This window comes from Danio aesculapii, chromosome 12, assembly GCF_903798145.1.
Source record: "Danio aesculapii chromosome 12, fDanAes4.1, whole genome shotgun sequence".
Taxonomy (NCBI): domain Eukaryota; kingdom Metazoa; phylum Chordata; class Actinopteri; order Cypriniformes; family Danionidae; genus Danio; species Danio aesculapii.
Genome location: NC_079446.1, coordinates 5,937,089 through 5,959,927, shown reverse-complemented (window position 1 = coordinate 5,959,927; position 22,839 = coordinate 5,937,089). Strand labels below are relative to the sequence as shown.

The following is a 22,839-nucleotide window of genomic DNA, read 5'->3' as shown; positions in this document are numbered from 1 at the left end:
GTACTAAAATGCCTTTTGCTTGTTATAAATGTGTTTTTCAGTCCTTTTTTCATGTTGAATATTTTGAGAATATATAATTTGTAACCTTGATAGTTTTTATCATAAATACTTTATTAATCATCTTCAATGTTGTTTAATTCTGTATTCACTCACATTCACATCAGAACTTTTCTGTTAGTTTGGATTTAGGTGGCGCATTGAAAATGAAGTAATATCTGGAAAAGGTATTTAAAAACTATATTTTACTTTTATACCTATTACTGGAATTAACACACTGATCTCCGATTTCACAGACAAGGCTGCATGTATGAGCGGTCTTAACTGAACAAGACTTGTCTTTAAATACTTCAAATGCTATTGATTACCATTAAGATATACACCAGCAATGTTTTTCTGAAGCATTTATTGAAGGTTTAGTCCTGATTTAACCTAAATCCAGTTTGTAAAACCTGACCTGAAACTTAAGTTATTTAAGTATTCTGGATGCATGATTAAGAGCTATAAAATGGAGGCCAAATCCAAACATTACCATCTTCAGCCACTAGATGGTGATGCAGATTTACTTTGTCTAACAACACTGGCAGATGATCTCATGGACAGACTGAAAAACAGCTTTAGTGTTGCCAGGAAGTTTTTTAGTTGCCAGGAAGTCATTTTTGTTATAAAAACAAGCATTTAAATAAACTGATCAATTGTGAGTGTTAGAAAGAATGCTGTGTTAAAAACAGTAACATTCTGAGCATTTTGGATTAGGAAATGATGCACACAAGTCTATTTTGACCTAGCTGGATCGAGTTATGTGTCTGACCCAACATGCTAGGTTGTTTTATTTCCCTCAACTATTATTCACAAATGACTCGAATTAAAAATCATGCACAGGATGTCAATAGCAACAGCACAGGCAATAGTAATAATTATCATTTTTTTAGTTCAACAACATTCATATATTCAAATCACAGCTAAATGAATTTCATTGAATGTTTAACTATTTATTTGACTTAACATGTTTTGTAGTTAACAGTGAAGCCAGTAAATAAATGTAATTAATATTTTAAATATGTCAAATATTCATAATCCATCATGCTCAATACCACATAAGCAGCCTACTGATGTTGTATTGTATGATAAATAAGCACAATAGTAAAGCAAGTACTCTTACTGCATTATAATACATGCATCATTTCATGCATAACTATTTATATTGTATTATATTGTATAATTAATTGATTCTTTTCAGGATAAAAAAAACTGAGCAACGTGTTGCACAAAAATTGAAATAACAATTAGATACACATAACATCTGTAAATATTGTTTCACTGTGCATTTAAAAATGGGATTGATTTATTAATAGTTATCAATGCAGATGTAGCAGTTAAGTTAACCCCTTAACTTGGGATTCTTATGTTTACATTAGTTTGTTTGCAAATGAAATCCTAATCTAACATGAATCAATGATGACAAACTATAGATCAATTGAAAGCTTATAATGGCTAGCATCCATATCTAATGATTTTTTACTGAGCAATAGTTATTTATTGATATATGCATCAAGGAAACACATAAGTCATAAAGCATTACTTTGCTACAGCAATCCGCATGGGAGGTTTTTAGAGGTTTTTAGGGCGTACTCACACTATGTACAGTTCCCTTGAACCGTGCCGAAGCATGCTTGTCCCCCCTCCCGTCTCCCCCGACAGCCTGCACTCACATTGCATCCGAGCCCGAGCACGCTAACGTCATCGATGACGCGCTATTTAGTATAACAGAAGAGTAGCGCTCTCGCTCAGCACAATGGACATTGCTTTAGTTATATCGTTTTAGTCGTTCAGGATGCAGTGACCCGCAGTCAAATCTTTTGCCGAACAGATCAGCCACTTTTGACGCTCATAAATAATCACAAAAGTCCTCGTGCTGCAGGTATAAACTAATTACTAACTAATTAAATAATAAACTACGACAGTTTGTGTGCATTGAATAGTAAGAATGATTAATAAATCCATATGAAACAGTCCCTTTAAAGTCACGTCTCCTCTTCAGTTTCAGGCTCAGGCGCACTTTGCACTCTGTAAACCGCACTCTGGCACACCTTTTCCAACTGGGCAACTGAACTGCGCCTGAGCCCAATTCAGAGCACTCACACTTCTCAAGCGAACCGGAAAACGCACCTGGGCACGGTTCAGATAGCATAGTGTGAGTGCGCCCTTAGATGATTTGGGGCTAAATTCAAATCAAATACCACCAAACTGTCCCACACTACGGCTGCATTTACACTGCAGATCTTGATGGTCAATTCCGATTTTGTAACTGTATCCGATTTGTTTGCTGACCTGCTTACATCATCTTTTAAAAGCGACTCCTATCCGATTGTCTGTGTTTACACAGCACAGGGCAAGAGCAGGAAAAAAAGAGTGGGCGCTGACTGACAGCTGATAATAAAACAGCACCCTTTTCTCCTTTCCTGTATTTAATCTGTTTGCAGGGCTTCATTTTTAAAAGTTCTTTTTGACAAGTTGTTTTACTATAGTTTATAACAGAAACGTTCTCATTTGGCCCTCTTCTTTTAATCTAGGCCTTTTTAAACCAGTAGGCATTTTAATGTCATGCCCATGGCGTGATTTGTGCACGTGATGTATGCAATAGTTTTATATTAGTTTAGATATTTACATGGTTGATATTGCGCTCTCTTGCTCTCGTTAACATGCTTAAATATTATTATAATAATATAATTTAATATAATAATATAAAATCTTTTTTAGTCCTCGTGTATGGGATTTAAGGTTTGGGACTCTGCTGAAGTCTGTTCTGAAATGAAAGCATCATAGTTGACATCATTTGCTACGGCTTTAATGACGGGTGAAAATCCAATCTACCTGCTTACACTGCAGACACTATGACACATATCCGATTCATATCGGATACATTTCCACATTTGAACAAGTCCTGAATCTGATTTGAGTAAATCGGAATCCATGTGATTTGTTCCTGCTTACACGTACATGAGCCATATCCAATCTGTGCCACATGGGAGAAAAAAAATCGGAATTGAGTCACTTGAACCATGCAGTGTAAATGCAGCCTAATTCAGAATTCGATGTATACTTTACAGATATTATCAAACATATGAAAGAATACAGTTCTTGTTCCTCATAGGAAACATAGGGGGCACCTTTGTATGGTTATTGAAACTGAATCTGTGGGTCATGTTTGGTACTGTGGCAAACTAAATCTCCCTGAAAGCATTTTTTTTGTGATGTAACCTTTAAATTTGGCTCAAATATTTTCATCAATTTTAGGCTAAAACATTGTTTGTAAATTACATATTTTATGCATTTTAATAACATCCATTTGTTGTTTTTTATTTTCATAAACATAAAGGCACATAACATTTGTTTGTTTACCTTTTTGAACTTTTTTACTTCAGTTACAATCTGTCAGGTGTCTTTTTAAAAATGTGACCAAGCTTAAATCTGTGCACCAAAGCGTTGAAGAGCTGAACATGTCATTTCAAGTCAATGTTCAAAAAGTAAGGGGTTAAGGTACTTAAGAATTTAGAGGTGTAAGCAATACGTACACAGCTGAAAGTTTACATTTAGTCATTCATAGGCCCACACGGAATCTGCGTGCGCAGAATTCCGCAAAATTCAGCAGATTTTTAGCCCAATAATAATTCTGTTTATTGACTTGAGTAAATGCGTGTAAATCTATATTATTCAGTTTTTTTATTAATTACAGTAATATTATTGACTAATATGAAATTGTTCATCTGATTTATGTGCAATGCAGTTTGTACAGTAGTATTTTCTGTTTTTTACTAGAGATATTATTTAAGAGACTTGCTTTGTTTACCAAATAAAGTGAATCTAATTGGATTTGCATTTTAAACATTAAATAAAAGTTAAAAAGATATTATTTATTTCACATATTAAGGTTTTAGTTATGAAACTCCCAAAATAATTCAGCAAAAATCTGCAGATTTTTACCAAATTCTCAGCAGAAATAGTAAAAAACGTCTGCAGATTCCATCTGGCCCTAGTCATTCAGCTTTTAGTCAGTCTGCTAAATAAAGTTAGTAAAAGTTAGTATTATTATAATCGCCTCATAAATCTTCTCATGTGTGTTAAGTGACAAGACTTTTGTCAGAGCGAAGTCAGACCTTGCTGTCCTAATTAAATAATTAAAAATCAAGGCATGATCATATTTTATTTGGTAAAATAAGTGTAATCTAGAGGCCTTTGCCTTTTATATAAGCCACTTCTGATACCAAATGATCAACTAGAAGTCAAGTTATTATTTATTGTTCCTAAAACTTGGATAGGCGACAGGACTTTTGTCAGGTAGTGTGTATGTTTGTTATGGTTATGGATGAGATTATAGGACATTATAATATTAATTATAAGGCATTATGCATCTATTAATAGATTATGATTACTCATATAATGCATTATAAATAGAGTTGGCTCAACAGTGTTTGCCAAAAGTTCTCCAAAGTATATGTTTTATGTTTAAATAGCTCATTTTTTTGCGGCTACATGTGGAATCGTGGTTTCAGATCATCCTAATCTGACAGTCACTATACAGTGTACAGACAGTGTTGTGAGGGTTTGTCTGTGTCATAACCAAAATCAATGAATTTAAAGACTGCTGACTCTGGGTCATGGTTCACGGTTATGTTATCTTAGTGGGTAAACAGGGGTGAAGTACGTGTAAAAATCAGAATCACACAAACAAATAGGCAGATCAATGAGGAGGCTGATCAGGTGAACACACGCGGTCACGCTTGTGTGTGAGAGAGAGAGCAGCAAAGCGATTTTCTGACTGAGTCATAAACCATCTGCCATCAGGCATCACCGGCATCACCCTGAGCCGCAGATTAACCAGAGCAAGCTGCTGCTGTGACGCACACATACATACGTATATGCACACACACACACACAAACACAAACACACAAACAAACAAAGACACGTTTACACATACACAAGCATGCGCACACACAAACACGGACACCTATACACATATACAAGCATGCACACACATATATGTATACACATACACAAGCATGCGCACACACACGTACACATGAACACATTCATAGGCACAAAGACACGTAAACACATACACAAGCATGCGCATACACAGACAAAGACAAGTATACACATACACAAGCATGCGCACACACAAACACGGACACCTATACACATATACAAGCATGCATGCACACACACACACACATATATGTAAACACATATACAAGCATGCACAAACACACACATATGTATACACATACACAAGCATGCGCACACACACGTACACATGAACACATTCATAGGCACAAAGACACGTAAACACTACACAAGCATGCACACACACAAAGACACGTATGCGCAAGCATGCACTAACAGGCACACGCACACGCACAGGCAAAGACACATATACAGATACACAAGCAGGCACAGATACGTACACATGCACACACACACACACACATAGGTAGGCACACAGACACATATAGACATGCACAAGCATGCACACACATCCATGCACACTCACAGGCACACACACACATTCATAGGTTCACACACAAAGACATATACACACTCAGATGCACGCACTCTCACGTACACATGCACACACTCACACAAAATCACGTATACACATAAACAAGCATGCACAAACATACGTGTACACTCACAGGCACACTCACACATATAGACATTCATAGGCACACAGAATAAGTATTGAACACGTCATGTTTTTTCCTGGGAATAATATTTCTAAAGGAGCTGTTGACATGGAATTGAACCAGATTGGGCATAGATTAATTTTTTAAAATCTAGATTAATCTCACTGTAATCTTGGAATTAATCTAGATTAAAATGGCTCAGTTGAATTCACACCTTCAGAATATGTATGCTACCCAAATAATGACTAAAAGTAAGTCTTTGAGAACGGGTTTCTCAAGCCAGGTGGCGCATTAGACCAGGGGCTCATCTCCTGTTTCCAAAAACAAACTGCTTGAGAAACTGTTCTACCATCATAATTGCTGAAAAAATAAATTATGGTCAGTAAGATGTACTTGTGTTTACTGTTTATTCAGTTAAGCATGAATTTTGGAATTGTAGGCCTACATAAACTCCAAACAAGCGATTTTTGATGACCTTAATCTGACTAAAGTCATAACTGAACTAAACAGAAATGGAATTAAGATGTGGAGTATGCATATATTAGTGGCATTATTGAAGTAAACACCGCAATCAAACTATTACCGTCATGTAGGACTTTTCGCTGTGTTTTTCGACAAGATCCACACACTGTCAGTAAAGGACCACACACACACATCGCAAAATGCTGAAGTTTTTTTCTTTCCATTTGGCCTGCTTATTAATTTCCGTAACACTCTCACCAGTCTTTACTCCTTATTTGTGTCTAATACCCCAGTTTGTCACGGGGGCATGAATGAAATGTGCATGAGTGAAAGTGAAACTGCTGAACTGCAGTTAAAGTCACCCAAAATTACAGGAAACTCTTACATGAAAGCACTTCACGTAAACACCTTAATTATATGATTGTCTATTAAGGCAAATGTTACATCTAACTAGATGTATACAGTTGAAGTCAGAATTATTAGCCCCCCTGTTTATTTTTCCCCCCAATTTCTGTTTAACGGAGAGAAGATTTATTCAACACATTTCTAATCATAATAGTTCTAATAACTCATCTCTAATAGCTGATTTATTTTATAAACACATATATTTTTTTTACTATTTCAATATTTTGCCAAGTGTATATAACTACTACTTTAAGAAAATGTCGGCATTCGGTACATACTTTCAGTATTGCCTTTGCTTGAAAAGACCGGATCTGATCCTGTTTATATGAAATAAGCTGCTGCTCCCAAGCAGGTTTGAGCTACCAGACCTGATGCTATGACAACAACTCTCTGAGGAGTTTTGAAGAAGAAATGATCCTGCATCGTGTCAAATAATCAAAAACCAAATCCAGCTAATTGAGTAATCCACGTACGAAGAATGGACCCCTGGTTTCATCTTCATCATCCTGCTAATGTAGATGTAGGACTGAAGCAGCTAATATTCATTTACAATGACGAAGAGCAGAGGGTTGCTAAAGAACTACTGAGAGATTTCAGCTGCTGTCTGGGCTTTCACTGCCTTTCTACACCTTCCTTTCTTCATGTGTTCTATATTTTTCCATGCATTTAATTTAATTACACATAACTTAATTTGTAAACTAATTAATATTGTTTTCTTTGCATATATGCATTTCTTTGGTTGTTACTAACACCTGGTGAAAATTTCAAGTCAACAGCACCTTCAGAAATATGTTTTCTAAGCAAAATGGTGAGGTGTTCAACAATTATTTCCCCCACTGTATGTCAGTTCACATTTCGTTAATCGCAATAATGCAGTTATTATTATTATTATTATTATTATTGTGTGTGTGTTTGTTGCTGATGACCGTTTGAGCAGATCTCATGAGGAGTTTGTCCTGAGGAGTTTCCCTGTGCTGGCCATGTTTTGACCATAATGAGGGCTTCCCTAAGAGCGGTAATGAGGGTTTGCCCTGATGCGTGTTGTCGTTTCTCCAAAGACGCTGTTTGTCAGCTTCACTGGCTTTAACAGCTTCAGTGCTGCTCACGCGAGCTTAATAGCAGAGGTCGGAGTCGTACGTCATCAGAGAGACGCGCTAATTGAGCATCTCATTAATCCGCATGTGCAACGTGAGCTTGATGCCTCAGTCACTCTCTCAGCCACAAGATCATCAACCACACACTCAATATCTAACAGCAGTGTGAAGGTGCACTATAAAAGAAAGTAGCTAGTGTTTATTTATGCTTAATATGATGTCACTCGTCACTTTTTAAACCGTATTGGGTGAAGAACCATTAGTGACACAAGTAAATAATAATCATTTTTATTTTTGCTGCTTGTTCAGAATACTTATTTAAAATGAGCTGAATCAACACAGTTCTTGAGGGTGTTTTTGACATTGTTTTATGATTAATCCAATTAAATTTGTAAAAACACTTAAGTTAATTGATTTGTGTTAAAGGAATTGTGTGGAAAGCAGCATTTCTTACAGTGTAGTAACACTCCAGGTTTTTGTCTGTAGAGAATTTTAATGAGTGCCCAATAAAGGGTTAATGTTAGCAGTTTAACAGAGTGACTTTTATTGACATTTTTAGAGATTGAAGCATTTGATTTTTGTCTTTGGTCAAGTAAATTACAGGACAAAAACAAGGCAATGATCTGCCAGGGCTTTATATTTTGTTATTTGCAGCCATGTCAAAGTAAAGATGACATAATCCTTCTAAAAAGAGTCACCGTTGTTTTGCTTTTTCTATATGCATGTTGGACAGACTTTATCAAAGGTCAGAAAGTTGCAAAACAAGCAAGTCCTCATTATCAAACCGCCTGTTTCAGCCGGGGTCACGACCTTACAACTTTAATTTAAATAGTACTGTGGGGGATTCTCAAACTGTGCTTATTAACGCTGTAACTACCAAGAGAGAGTTAAAGATTCATTTCTCAATATTTCGATATTTCTCAATCCTCCAGATATTCAAATAATTGTAGCAAACAATATTGTTGGAAGTAATATAATATAATATAATATAATATAATATAATATAATATAATATAATATAATATAATATAATATAATATAATATAATACAATATAATACAATATAATATAATATAATACAATATAATATAATATAATATAATATAATATAATATAATATAATATAATATAATATAATATAATATAATATAATATTCAGCTTTTGGGTAATTTATGAAACGTCAAAATTTCAAAAACACGTAATATTGGTCTGTGGTCCAGGGTCACACATCAGTCTCACAATTGATAGCGCTGTGAACTTCAATATGGAAGCATATTTCTGCCATGGAATTAAAAATAATAAGCTCTGGCCTTTTTTTATTATAATTATAAATTTGTCTTGGAGTTTTCAGTTTAGATCATGCAGTTCAAGTTTCTAATTTGGTAATTGCATTTTTTTTTTCTAGAAATTTTATATATATTTTTTTCTGTCAAAAAATACAATTTATAGAAAATATGCAAAGACTTTTATTTTCTTGAGAATCCAAAATTTACATCTCACAATTTAGATTTTGCCTGCAGCTGTGAGTTTATAGTGCTCAGCATAATAGAGCACATACCATTTTGAAAATGAATATTTTTTATCCATTTCTCAGTGAATGTAGGCAATGTGTTTTGGTGCATTTAAACAAAACAGATTTATTAAACAGATATATTTAATAAAATAATAAATTAATCTCCAAACATATTTAAAAATTGAAGGATAATACAATTAAATTCAAGCAAATATTGCAAAGAAGAATTACAACCTACAAAATTTCAACTAAATTTTTAAATTTTTTTGCTGCTTTGATTCTTCCTCTTTTATAAATATATGTGTTTAATATTTTTCTATAACATACATTTGGGTCTACTAGTTTTTGGACTGTTATTGTAAGTTATTTTGCTAGATAAGCTCCAGATTTGGCTTCAGTACTGTCTAATTTAATGTATATGCACAAATATAATATTGTATAGCTTCCTATTAAAAATATGAATTTAAAAGGGAGATTTGTGAGGGGTGAACTTATATATGCTAAGCACTGTATATCTTGAAATATTTTCTATAAAGTCTGGTTTTACATCTTACTTTTTGGGCCACAGAACTAAACAAGTAATTTTACAAAAACAAATACAATTTCTCACTAATCAGTATTCAAATGTACAGGTGGAAATGATTTTAATATTTTAAAATCTTTATTATGAAGAAAATAATCGTGAGATAAAAACTGCAATTGCGTATGGTTGTAAATACGCTTCCATGCTTTAAGCGGTTCACTTTCAGCTGAGGTGTGGTCGGGCTCAGAGCCAAAGCCGATCCAGACGGCACACTGTCAGAGGTGTGGGACGCCTGGCAGAAAAACTCCCTGATGACGCACTTTTCCCTGGACTCCAATCTGGAGGATCCCGCTGTAAGCCTGCTGAAACTAATGTCAGGCCGCTGATATCTGAGGTGAAGCCATGGCTAGGCCAAGGTCAAAAGAGGAGAGTGGCTTTTGCTCTGTCTGACTGGTCTCCTGTCAGTAACCCCAGTCATATCACATGCTGCAGATAAAGCCTCGATTTTTTTGTCTTTCTTTATTTGGCTTCTCATGTTTTGATGTATTTTCATCAGGCTGTATACTAGTGCTGTACAGTATATCGTTTGAGTATCGATATCACAATGTGTGTATCCGCAATAGTCACATTGCAGGATTAAATGATTTATTATAGTTTAATAGATAAAGATAATAATAAATTATGTTTTTTTTTTAAACTTTATACTATAATGTTCATAATATTTTACCATTGATTTTTCGATTTCTGTACTTGAATACTGTTAGATTCCACAAAGCACTGTTATTAACTTTTATTTTTGCTCTGTTGTATTTATATATACACTTGTAATTTATTTAAAGTTGCACTGCATAGAAAAAAAGATTTGATCATCCAAGTCAATCTAAATTAATTAAATATTTCCAAATAGAGATATTCAAATCATCTGATAAGATTATATTCATTTCACAATATATATCGCAACAAACCAAAATAATGCAATGTTGGATTTTTCCAATATCGTGCAGCCCTACTGTATGCATTTCATTCAGCTTTATTGGCCCAATTCGCAAACATTCTGAAAATGAACATGTCCAAAGGAGTAAAGTTTTACTGAAAATAAATGTATTCATCTTTGTTTTTATATCTTTATTAAATTGCTGTTGTCTAGTCTCAATATATGTGTGTCTCATCTTGCCTTATTGTTTTAAAGACATCGAACAAAGCTTCGATTTTAAGGCACTTCAATTGACTTTTAAGAACATTTTACTTCCGAAAACATTTCTTAAGGTTCATTCATTCATTTTCTTTTCGGCTTAGTCCCTTTATTAATCAAGGGTCGCCACAGCGGAATGAACCGCTAACTTATCCAGCATATGTTATTAAATGTAAATCTGAAGAATGCTTTGAGTTTCATTCAGTAACATTTGCATTGATTATTTCAACTCTAAATGTTGTTCTTAACATCACTGTAATCGAGTAACCAAGGCCCGCCCTCCTATGGAAAGTGGGTGGAGACTAGCTGCTTATTTGCATTTAAAGAAAACAGCATGTTTTTGCTCCCACCTAAAAAGGGGGCATTTACTGCTTGATATAATAAATGATACGTAATGCGTTTTGACCTAACATTTCACAGGCACATTGTGGGAACACCTGAGATTGAGTGTAATTGAGAATACCCTGAGAATTGAGAATTGAACCCTGGTTGTAAGCAACAGTGATCATGATCCAGGAACATGTTGTGCTTGACAAAGTCTAGCTCTCGTTTTACTGTAGTAGTTGTATTTATATGGCTAAAAGTAAGAATAAATTGTAAAATTCTCAATTGAATGTTCCTTGAAAGTCAGATACATCATATTTTATGCTCACGTCTTAACATACTTAAAAAAATTATAATAAAGAATTATTCAGTTGCTTAAGTACAATAAATAGGTTAATATTAAGAAAAATGAAGTTATTCTTACTTCAGCTTTATAAAAATAATGAAAAGTTTTTAAGCAAAAGTCCACATTCCACAACTTGAAAGTGGATAGTTTTACTGTGTGCTTGTTAAAAACATAATTAAGTAACTTTCAATCAGACAAAAGAAGTAGATGATAGTATAAATATGTAGAAAAACAACTTTGCAAAGTTGTATATACCATAATTAAAGCTGCAGATTAAAGCATTATGATGCTAGCCTAAATATTTAACAGATGCAGAACTCTGTACCTTTAACTGTGATCATCAGTTTCTTTTAAGTTCCCTCTGTTATGTATATGTTAAATGTGACTCTATATTTGTGAATAACACAGGCCAGTTCCTCTGCGGTAACAAGCGCTGTGAGAGTAAGGAGGGTCTGAAGAGCTGGGAGGTGAATTTTGCGTATGTGGAGCAGGGGGAGAAGAGGAATGCCCTAGTCAAACTGCGTAAGTGCCAGAGCTGTTGAATGCCAATCTAATGCCCATCCGCTCACAGGACACATGTGTGGAGCTCATCTAATTAGTGTCTAAATGTCTAAATCTGTCAGACTGATATATATATTCTGCTAATATAACATAATTACTGCTGATGAACTAACATTAGTTTACCTCAACAGACTGATATATAATAATATTGCAAAACTGTAATGCCATCAGCATTTTCACAAGAGTGACCTTTGTACAGATTTGTATGGTTAATTTAGCTAGATTTGTGCTCTATAACCATTATTTTTCCTCAAAGAAAAATATTCCTCATTGTAAATATTGCATTTGCTCTTACATTTGATCTAAAACATTTTTAAATCTGTTTCATTTTCAAGGTCTGTGTCCAGAGTGTTCCTACAAACTGAACTATCATCACAAGTAAGAACATTCAGCCACTACAAACTCAATTGTACATTCAGATATCTGTAGACTGGCTTAAAACCTTGACACATAAACGCTACTTTATTTGTTCCAGGAGAAAAGAAGTAACGGCGAAGAAGAGACGGAGATCGAAAGAGAATCTGGACGTGTCGGAGAAATCCAAATCATCGAAGTCCAGAAAGAACAAACGCAAAGACAAACGCAAACACAAGAAGAGGCGCAAAGGCAAGTTCACATTCACATTTCTGTTGGAAAAACATTCAGATCAACCGCTGATATGCTTTTAGCTTTAGTCTTTTAAACAAAATAATGGTCTGTCTGATTAAAATCATAGATAATAATTTGAATATATGCAAATTCAATAAAACAATTTTTTTTAGCTAAACGCGTTTTGGAATAATGTACATGAGTCTTCTGTGATGGTCCTGTCAAAGAAATATAACAAGACTCCTTTAATGTATCTTTTTGGGGTGGAATTGAATGAGGTATCAGACTCTTTATTTACCAAAAGGGTAGGTCTGATTTCTTATATATCTAGGAAATGTATTCCTGTTTGTAAACATTTAAATGTATTCCTGTATGTACACATTTCCAACATTTGAATTATATAAAAATGATCATAAATGTCACGCTTAATTTGGAATATTTAACATATAGATTAAAAAACAAAACACATATTTTTAGAAACCTGGAATATTTTTTGGACCCTTTATGAACCCTTTGACCTTGGCCTCATAATACCCATTGTTATCACACTGACCACTCATACGCTCTTATTTGATTTATGTTTTAATCTAGTAACATAAACTGGATTTGATGATGTATATGTTTTTTATATTTGTATACTCTGATGCTACTTAATGCTGAATATTTCTATTGTTAATTGTGCTGATTGTTATATTGTAAAACCATAAACAACAATCTTCTTAGCAAACTCTGGGTCTCATTTTATCACCCTTAAACGGTGAATGAAAATCTGGAAATACCTAGGCATATATAGTGTCATTCTGATGTAAATCCTTTGAGGCCAATCAGAACAAGGCACCAACTCTGATGATAAGAGAAGAGCTCATTAATATTCAAGAGCCTTCCAAATATGGTCAAAACTGAGCTTTACATTACAGTGTTAATGCTTGTGTTTATAAATGATCACACAAAAACGTTTATAGAATAAAGAATCTTTGTGCTTACCTAATCTACATACCTATGTAGATATCAGAAAACAATTTAACATATTAAATCACTCTAAGGCATCTTTAAATGGAAACTTGTCCTGAATGATCAGCAAATGTGACTTATTAAATAAAGCCTGTTTTCTCTATAGAGTACTCATCTTCAAGTTCAGAGGAATCCCAGGTGTCAGATAAAGGTGAGCGCCATTTTTCCCTCTGTTCCCAATTCATCATTGTAATTCAGACCCGCAGAGACCTGGAGGGCAAAATATCAAAGAACTGCTTCATAAGCTTGTCATTTTTCAATCTGCTTCAAGCCACATTATTTAGGCCACCTCTCAAAAGAAGAAAAACAAAGATATGTGAGGTAAAACTCAAAGGTTTTAGGTACCTGTGACCCATATATAGGTCCTGCTCCATGCAGTGATGTTAGCTAGCTGGGGGACTACAATCTCAAATCAGAAAAATTAGGACAGTATGAAAAATGCTAAATAAAAAGAAAGAAGTGATTTCTAAATTTACTCGGACTTTCGGTATTTCACTGCAGACAATACAACAAACATTATTTAATGTGTTCCTCATGATTTGTATGGTTTCGTTTTCAAAATAAACACATATTCTAATTTTAATTCTTGCAACACATTTTTTAAAAAGTTGAAACAGTAAGGCATTTACCACTTTGTAATGTTGCCATGCCTTTTCACAACACTTAAAAGACGTTTTGGGACTGAAGACACCAAGTGATGAAGTGTTTCAGGTGTAATTTTGTCCCATTTGTCCTGCAAATAAGTCTTAAAGTGGGCAACAGTGTGGGGTCTTCGTTCGCTTCAAAATGCTCTACACATTCTCTATTGGAAACAGGTCGGGACTGCAGACAGGCCAGTCAAAGTAAATTTGAAAATAAAATCACTACTTTCTATTTTTATTTGCATTTTCCATACTGTCCTAACTTTTCTGATTTGAGGTTGTATTTTCAGGCAATGCATAATGTCACTGTACCTGCTGCAGCCATGGTACGGCAGCAAAGTTCTTTGATTATAATGCCAGACGAGAATAGGCCTAGTCATAGCCATATTGACCTAAAAAGCAACTTTTAATTCTCTGTTGTTCTTAGCACACAATGTAATTACAGAAGTGTCCCGCTTACCAACAGAATACCAATGTTTTGTTTATAAGAATCAATATAAAACCATCCAGATTATATTGAATAAAAACAATTGAGATTTTATTCAAACATACCAAATAAATCCAGAGAGACTGGACATTTGCAAGTGGTCTCTTAATTGTTTTCCATAGCTGTAGGTTACAGCTATAAATAGGAAAATTATAGATAAAGCGGTAGAAGCTATCATACCTTTTTTGTATTTTTATCAGTTAGATGCTAATGGTCTAATCTAATTCAATGATTTATGCTAAGCGAAGCTACTCCCAACAGACCTAGAGAGCAGCTGAATGTATTAAAAAATGGTGTGCTGTTGGACTTTGACAACAATTTTAAAAACTGTAGGAAAATTCAACTACTGATATCAAGCTTCTAGAAGCTGTCTACATTACTGAGACAAAAACTATGAATATTAATGTCAATCTTGTCTTAATCTGAAAATGTATCAATATGTCTTGATTAATCTAGATTAATTTGACTTTATGTGCAGTGTTGAAATGAAGAAATACAAGACGATTGAGTTTAAGGACGCAGATTTTCTATTATTTGTTTCTAACGTGGCTAACGTGGATGAGGGCAGATGCGTGTTGTCATTGACTGCAGTTACACCAATGTAACTTGTTAGTTTTGGTTACTTACTGATGTCCAGTGAGTGTTGCTGGCTCTGCGGTCTGTGAATATCTTCCATGTAGTGAAGGAATAAGATAACGTTAGCTTTACAGTTGTTATTGTTGGTAACGACAGGCTTTCTGCTCCCCTCATCTAGTGTTCTTTGACGCCGTCTCTGCGCGGGCATCTTTGTTTACATCTGCAAAAACAAGTTAGCCCGGAGATAGTACTTTAAACATGTTGTGTTTCGGTGGAAGGACAGTTCATAACTACAATACGTTTACATGTCTTTGTTTTTATCTAAACATCACACTGGAACCTTTTTAATAAAGAAACCTCTGTTCATCAAAACATGGCGAGTGACGGCGTTCGCTCGCTGTACACATCATGACGGCGATAAATCGGGGTCAAATTTACCAAACAATTAATCTGCGTTAAGGAAAAGTTAATGCGTTAACACTTCCCGAATCATCGTTAACGTTGACAATCCTTGAATGATGAATATGTGCTAAAAACTGTGATGTTAGTTAGGAAATCTTACCACATGAAAAAAATATTCTGCTACAGTAAATACTACAGTGTTTTTGAACCATACTATGATAAAGTATATTATAATATAAGTATATAACTGATCAACTGTAATAAATCCTGTAGTACACGTTTAACTACAGTAAACAGTAGTGTATTGTTGTAGAAAAGTATTTTTTTAAAATAATAATATAGGCTAGATGTTGTATTGCCATATCAACAATAGAATAACCGCAACAGATCAATTCAAGTACTTTACAATATGGTTCAAAAGCATTGCATTATTTACTGTAAATCACTATAGTATTTATTTTCATGGAAGACCTTATAGATAGGTTAAATGTTTACACGAGCTCTGCAATTCGTCAGCATCATGTTGACACATGAGATCATTAAAATAATATTTATGATAATTTAGTTTGCAAAATGAATGAGGTCTAAACTTAATTTTGACTCATAGTATATGACTACCTGGTAAAAACAAACCTAGCACAAAGAACTGCTGTCCGAAGGTGGAGAAAAAAAGTCTTGTTTTGCTCTTCAGGCGGTTGTTCATAAGGGTATGACTCTACAAGAAAGCTAATGACTAATGGCCTTCATCTGCGCCTTCAAGCATGGACTCAGTAACCCTGAAACATATGCTTAAACCTCCAAAACAACTCCCATATTCAAACAACACATCAAATTCTCGAAAATCCTTTACATTCAATATTGTACTGTACTTTGTTATGTAATTCATCCTACTCCGTAGTTTTGTTGCTGCAATATTTTTATCCTGCGACTCATTTTTGTTCTTGCCAAATTCATTATTTTGATGATTTTAATTTTAAGTCTTGAGTGGCTTTCTAAGCCACTAATGTAACATTAAACCTATAATATATATATATATATATATATTAAAAAAAAAACAATCGTCCATAGTGTCGACATTTTACAGTGCTACGATGACAGTCTTTACAGTGTTCAGATGAGAGTACCTCAACTTTAATAAATGAGTAGCTGACATGAAACACCCTGAGGTGAGCTTCACTGAAAACAGATGGATGCTCATAGCCTACATACAGCTCCTAACCTTTGAGGGCTTCACATATATACGCACAAATACCTTCTTTTGGGAGTGTTTTAACTTAAACACTCAATCCTTGCTTGTTTTCTCCTGTCAGATTTTTGCTACTGAGATGTGATGCCATATATGGACATTCTGTTCAGATTTGACAGTGCTCAAAACTAGTAACCTTCAGGAATTCCTTTGGTATTGTTGCTGTTCCCATGTTTGCAACAACAGCACAACTTAGCCCTGTGCTCGTTTTTGTTTTATTGATATTAAAATATTACTGTTTGACATTTGCATTAACTTATTTAGCAGATGCTTTTATCTAAAGTGCTGTACAAATAAGGATAAAAGACGGACTACAAATCATCAGAGAGTTTATAAATTATATGTATATAATTTTTTATAACAAGTCTAAGTAATTTTAAAAATATTTTCAATGTTTATTCCCACCGAACTTACAAAGAGGAAAAGAGAGTGTCACTTACGGTTGGTTTGTGAAGCCCACTCACCTGTGTGAAGAACACAGAATTATGGGGTTCTTATAAGGTGTCTGGTGCATATGGAGAAGAAAAGAGTGTTACTTACTGTTGGTTTGTGAAGCCCACTCACCTGTGTGAAGAACACAGAATTATGGGGTGCTTATAAGGTGTCTGGTGCATATGGAGAGGAAAAGAGTGTTACTTACTGTTGGTTTGTGAAGTCCACTCACCTGTGTGAAGAACACAGAATTATGGGGTGCTTATAAGGTGTCTGGTGTGTATGGAGAGGAAAAGAGTGTTACTTACGGTTGGTTTGTCAAGCCCACTCACCTGTATGAAGCATACAGAATTATGGGGTGCTTATAAGGTGTCTGGTGCATATGGAGAGGAAAGTCACTTACGGTTGGTTTGTGAAGCCCACTCACCTGTGTGAAGCACACTCAGAATTATGTGGTGCTTATAAGGTGTCTGGTGCATATGGAGAGGAAAAGAGAGTCGCTTACGGTTGGTTTGTCAAGCCTACTCATCTGTGTGAAGAACACAGAATTATGTGGTGCTTATAAGGTGTCTGGTGCATATGGAGAGGAAAGTCACTTACAGTTGGTTTGTGAAGCCCACTCACCTGTGTGAAGCACACTCAGAAATGCAAGATGTTTTCCAGAAACGTGGAGTGTTGATAAGAAAGTGTCTGGTGTTGGATTGGTTCAGTCCTTCTATTTACCCTGTTTTGATATGGGTTTCCTGCATTTAATGCAGTGTGTTCTCCACATGCAGGCAGTGATGATGAAGATGACAAAGATGCAGAGGGTCCATCAGAATCAGAGCACTGGAAGGGTCCTGCTCCTGCTGTGGAGGAGAAATCACGGTGAGGTCCATTTACACATCATTAAGATGAATTTTACCACAGTGCGGAGTAGTGTAAAGCAGTCAACATTAAAGTGGATCGTCACCTTTCATCAAAGTTGTCCTAAAATTATTAAACCAGTGTTTTTCAACCACATTCCAGGAGGATCACCAGCTCTGCATATTTACCATGTCTCTGTAACCAAACACACCTGATTCAGATCATCAGCTCCTTACAGTTAAAGTCAGAATTATTATATAGCCCCCCTTTGAATTTCTTTTTCTTTTTTAAATATTTCCCAAATGATGTTTAACAGAAGTCCCAGAAGTCATTGCGAGGAGGTGGGAAGATTTATCATTAAGGAGTATATCTAAAAGAGATGGTGAAAATAAACATTATATATATATATATATATATATATATATATATATATATATATATATATATATATATATATATATATATATATATATATATATATATATATATATATATGTTGTTATATATTATATGTTGTTATATATTCTATATGTACGTATATATATATATATATATATATATATATATATATATATATATATATATATATATATATATATATATATATATATATATATATATATGTATATGTACATATATATATATATATATATATATATATATATATATATATATATATATATATATATATATATATATATTTATTTATTTATTTATATATATAGAGAGAGAGAGTTCAGATGCAGAACCCTCTAAATCCATCTGGCCTCTTTTCTTTCAAATGAGCATTTTCTAAGGCTCCTCTGATTAGGTTCAGAAGTTTTATTTTATATGATATGATAAGGTTATTAGCTAGTAAATAAAATAACTTTTTTCCTAAAAATGTCACTTTAGACAATTCTTTGGTCTTTTATCAAATTAGATTTTCATTTGTGTCAAAACCAGCTAAATCCACTTCTGCTTTTTTGCAAAAACCTCTAAATCCACCTATTGGGAAAAGACAGTGTAATTAGTTGAAAAATCACTAAAGATGCAATTAGAAATTATTTTACTAAACATAAAACACATTACACAAACCACCTAAAATTAAAAATATATAACTCTGTCAAGTAAGTGGCGGTTCATTCCGCCGTGATAAACCAGGGAAAAGGAAGAAAGAAAATAAATGATTGATATCTGTCGAGTAAGTGCATTAATCAACAACATTAAAACTGACGTTAATTAAATCTTAACATTCTGTTGTCATTTCTGATATTTGAAATTTTGATTAAATGCAAGTAGAGCATTGTAAACATTGTAAATAGCTCGCGTACCTTTATTTCTTGCAGTGTATTAATCAACACCCATTCTTGTCCTTTGGGGGGGGGGGGGGGGGGGGGGGTGTCACACTATGAACTGCACAATCAGAGCAGTCACACACAATTTTGTTGTAATCAAACTGATGTTTTTCTTACACAGATGTGTTTGATTGTTTTTCAGGGAGGAAGAGTTTGACGAGTATTTTGAAGACATGTTTCTGTGAGTCTGAAAGAGGCAGAATCCAGAGGAATCCCATTCTGTTTTATTTTAATGCCTATTCGATTTCTTTTTGAGAAGTATAGATTAATAACAATTGACATCAGTATACTTGTGTTCATGTTTACATTTTTTAAAGAATGAAAAGATTGATTGAAAGATATCCGGATGTCCTCGAAATACAGTAATAGATATCCCATTAAACGTTGACAGACTGTCTAATGTGATGTTTTTACTGTGTCTTTTACTTGGGAATATCAAAAAAAACTTTGTGGATTTATGAAGTGTGCTTCACACAGGTGAGTGGGGTTCACAAACCACCTGTATAAACACTTTTCTGTCTCAAAAAAATAAATAAATAAACTTGTGCATTTCTGAAGTGTTCTTCACACGGGTGAGTGTGTTTGTAGAAACAGTCTTCTCTTTCTAAAACAAACCACACTCCCCCCTCCTAAAGCTAGCACTAAATTTTTTGAGAACGGTTCCTTTGTAGATTTAGCACTTCTTGTGTGTATTGCCTCGTCTTGTTGAATCTCTGAATGCCTCTTCAATTGTAAGTCGCTTTGGACAAAAGCGTCATATATTCACTATATACAGTTCACTATATCAGATTTATTAGCCCCCTTTGAATTTTGTATTTTTTTTTAGTCTTTCCTGAATGATGTTTAACAGAGTGAGGAAATTTTCACAGTATGTCTGATAATATTTTTTCTTCTGGAGAAAGTCATATTTGTTTTATTTCGGCTAGAATAAAAGCAGTTTTTAATTTTTAAAAAAAAACTATTTTAAGGTCAACATTATTAGCCCCTTTAGGCTGTTTTTTTCCTGATAGTCTACAGAACAAACCATTATTATACAATAACTTGCCTAATTAACCTAGTTAAGCCTTTAAATGTCACTTTAAGCTATATAGAAGTGTCTTGAAAATTATCTAGTCAAATATTATTTACTGTCATCATGGTGAAGATAAATGAGTCACTAGAAATGAGATATTACAGTTTTCTCAGTGGCTTTGGTGCATTTCTCACAACACTGTTTACATTTGCACAACAGTTAATGTATTTCTCAAAACTATTAGTACTGGAAAACCTAGTTGATAACCTGCAAAGGCGTGTCACTTGCTCAAAATGGAGAGTTCATCCCTCTAAAGCAAGTATTGATGTCAATGAAAGAGTCAGTGTCATCAAAATGAAAAGTCCTGACACCATTGTTAATGAACAAGATAGTCAAATGTCTTCGTCATGTTGTCATTATGACAGTTTACTCTAGGTTTTTTCCTAGGTCTGTAGGTCTGTAAATCATTCATGAAACTGTTCAATTTAGAAGACATTTTCTGGGAAAAAAATATAATTTTTTTTTAACTAAAATTTGCTTGACAGATTTTGACAGCTAGTTCAACATTTTTGTATGTAATGATTCTAGTAATGAAATGAGGATTATTAGTTTTAGAGGACTATTCAGCATTCACAAGTTTAGTTCATTTTGACTGACATGACATAAGCAAATGATAATGTTATAAACAGCAGAGAGTTGTATGAAAGCAGTTGATGCGTGTCCAAAAGCATTTACAATTTGTTAGGAGGAATGAGAAACTGCTACTATGATGTGCACAAATGACTGTTTTGAGAAATGCATTAACTGGTGTGCAAATGTAAATAGTGTTGTGAGAAATGCACCAAAGCCACTGAGAAAAACTGTAAAACTGTTATGTTTAGAAATGTACTGAAAAAAAATCTATCCGTTAAACAGAAATTGGGGGGGGGATAAACAGGGGGGCTAATAATTCAGACTTCAACTGTATAACGTGCGCCGACCCCTCAAATCTCACAATGACAGAGTAGAAAGTCAGCTTACTGCAGTGACTGCGAGCCAATCAGCATGCAGAATCGGCCAGATGAGCACAAGAAGTCTTTTTTTTTTCAGTCTGGTGCTGCTACACTTGCATTTCAATATGTCAAAATGACAGATGAGGTGCAGTCTGCCATTATGAATGCTGAGCAGTTTGGCTCTAACTTGCACCATCCACAGAAAGAGAGAAGTCATTCGTCTTGGCTGTCAGCCAATTACCTGAGCCTCTTTACCTGGGGATGATCCAGCTTTATTAGGTAATCCACTACATGATAGAAAAGTCATGAGGGGTTCCTGACATGCCCTTTCAGCAACCTGTGGTCACCGAGACCTCTAACTAACAGCAGATGTGGTCAAAGATTACTCCAGAAAGCTCCATTTTAATGTGTTTATTCGTTCACATGACATCATTTACAGTATCTTATATGCATAATCAGTAAATAGGGTCGGATTGCACGCTCACTTCACATGATGCAGTACATGGAATTATTCACAAGCCTAACAATGCGCACAAACCATAAACCTGAGATGAGATTGACTCACTTTTGGCCTCGGTCTGACCTGGATTTAGAGGGTTTGACATTTACGTTTAGTTCCAGAGGAGTTATTTAGACAGCCGTGGGCCTGGTTATTGGATTAAGGGCCTTAACTGATTTTCCAACAAGCGTATGCTGCATAATATTTGATGTATTTGTATGTTTACTCAATCTTCCCATTGGTTGTATTATATATATCCTTTAGTTTATTTGTTCAAATCGGCGATTAAGCAAGGAATGACCTATTTTGGATATCAGCATGCAGCTATCTGAAATAAACAGTTCTTTCACTAGTTCAAACACCGCTGTCATCAGATTCTCTAAAGATCCCAAAGAGAAAAACAAGAGACTTTAACCTTAAAAAGGGTGCTTGTGAGATATCTAGAGGCTTCAGTAGTCTGCTTTAAATAAGCATGGTATTTAAAGATTAAAACAGAGTGAATCTCAGGAGCTGCTCCCCCCATCAAACTCACTTCAAATCTCCTTATAGGTTTACACATCTCCAAGTACTGACCGTTCCCTTTCGCCTTGTCACGGCATAGCATGTACTGTATTTAAATATTCCCTGACCTCCGTAGAAATACCGCTTCAAAATAGTTTAAACGTTT

The 22,839-nt window shown here is 34.5% G+C and overlaps 1 protein-coding gene across 1 annotated transcript in view; it reads left to right on the top strand.

Annotated features, from left to right (window-relative positions):
• Positions 1 to 20,069, top strand: part of fra10ac1 (FRA10A associated CGG repeat 1) — a 29,440-nt gene extending 9,371 nt beyond the window's left edge. Inside the window, exons 8-14 of the mRNA XM_056470053.1 lie at positions 179 to 224; positions 11,951 to 12,064; positions 12,439 to 12,481; positions 12,579 to 12,709; positions 13,809 to 13,853; positions 18,263 to 18,353; positions 19,812 to 20,069. Of these exons, the coding sequence (XP_056326028.1) occupies positions 179 to 224; positions 11,951 to 12,064; positions 12,439 to 12,481; positions 12,579 to 12,709; positions 13,809 to 13,853; positions 18,263 to 18,353; positions 19,812 to 19,854 (513 nt within the window). The 3' untranslated portion in view covers positions 19,855 to 20,069. The remainder of the gene's footprint in view (positions 1 to 178; positions 225 to 11,950; positions 12,065 to 12,438; positions 12,482 to 12,578; positions 12,710 to 13,808; positions 13,854 to 18,262; positions 18,354 to 19,811) is intronic.
• Positions 20,070 to 22,839: the final 2,770 nt, after the last annotated feature.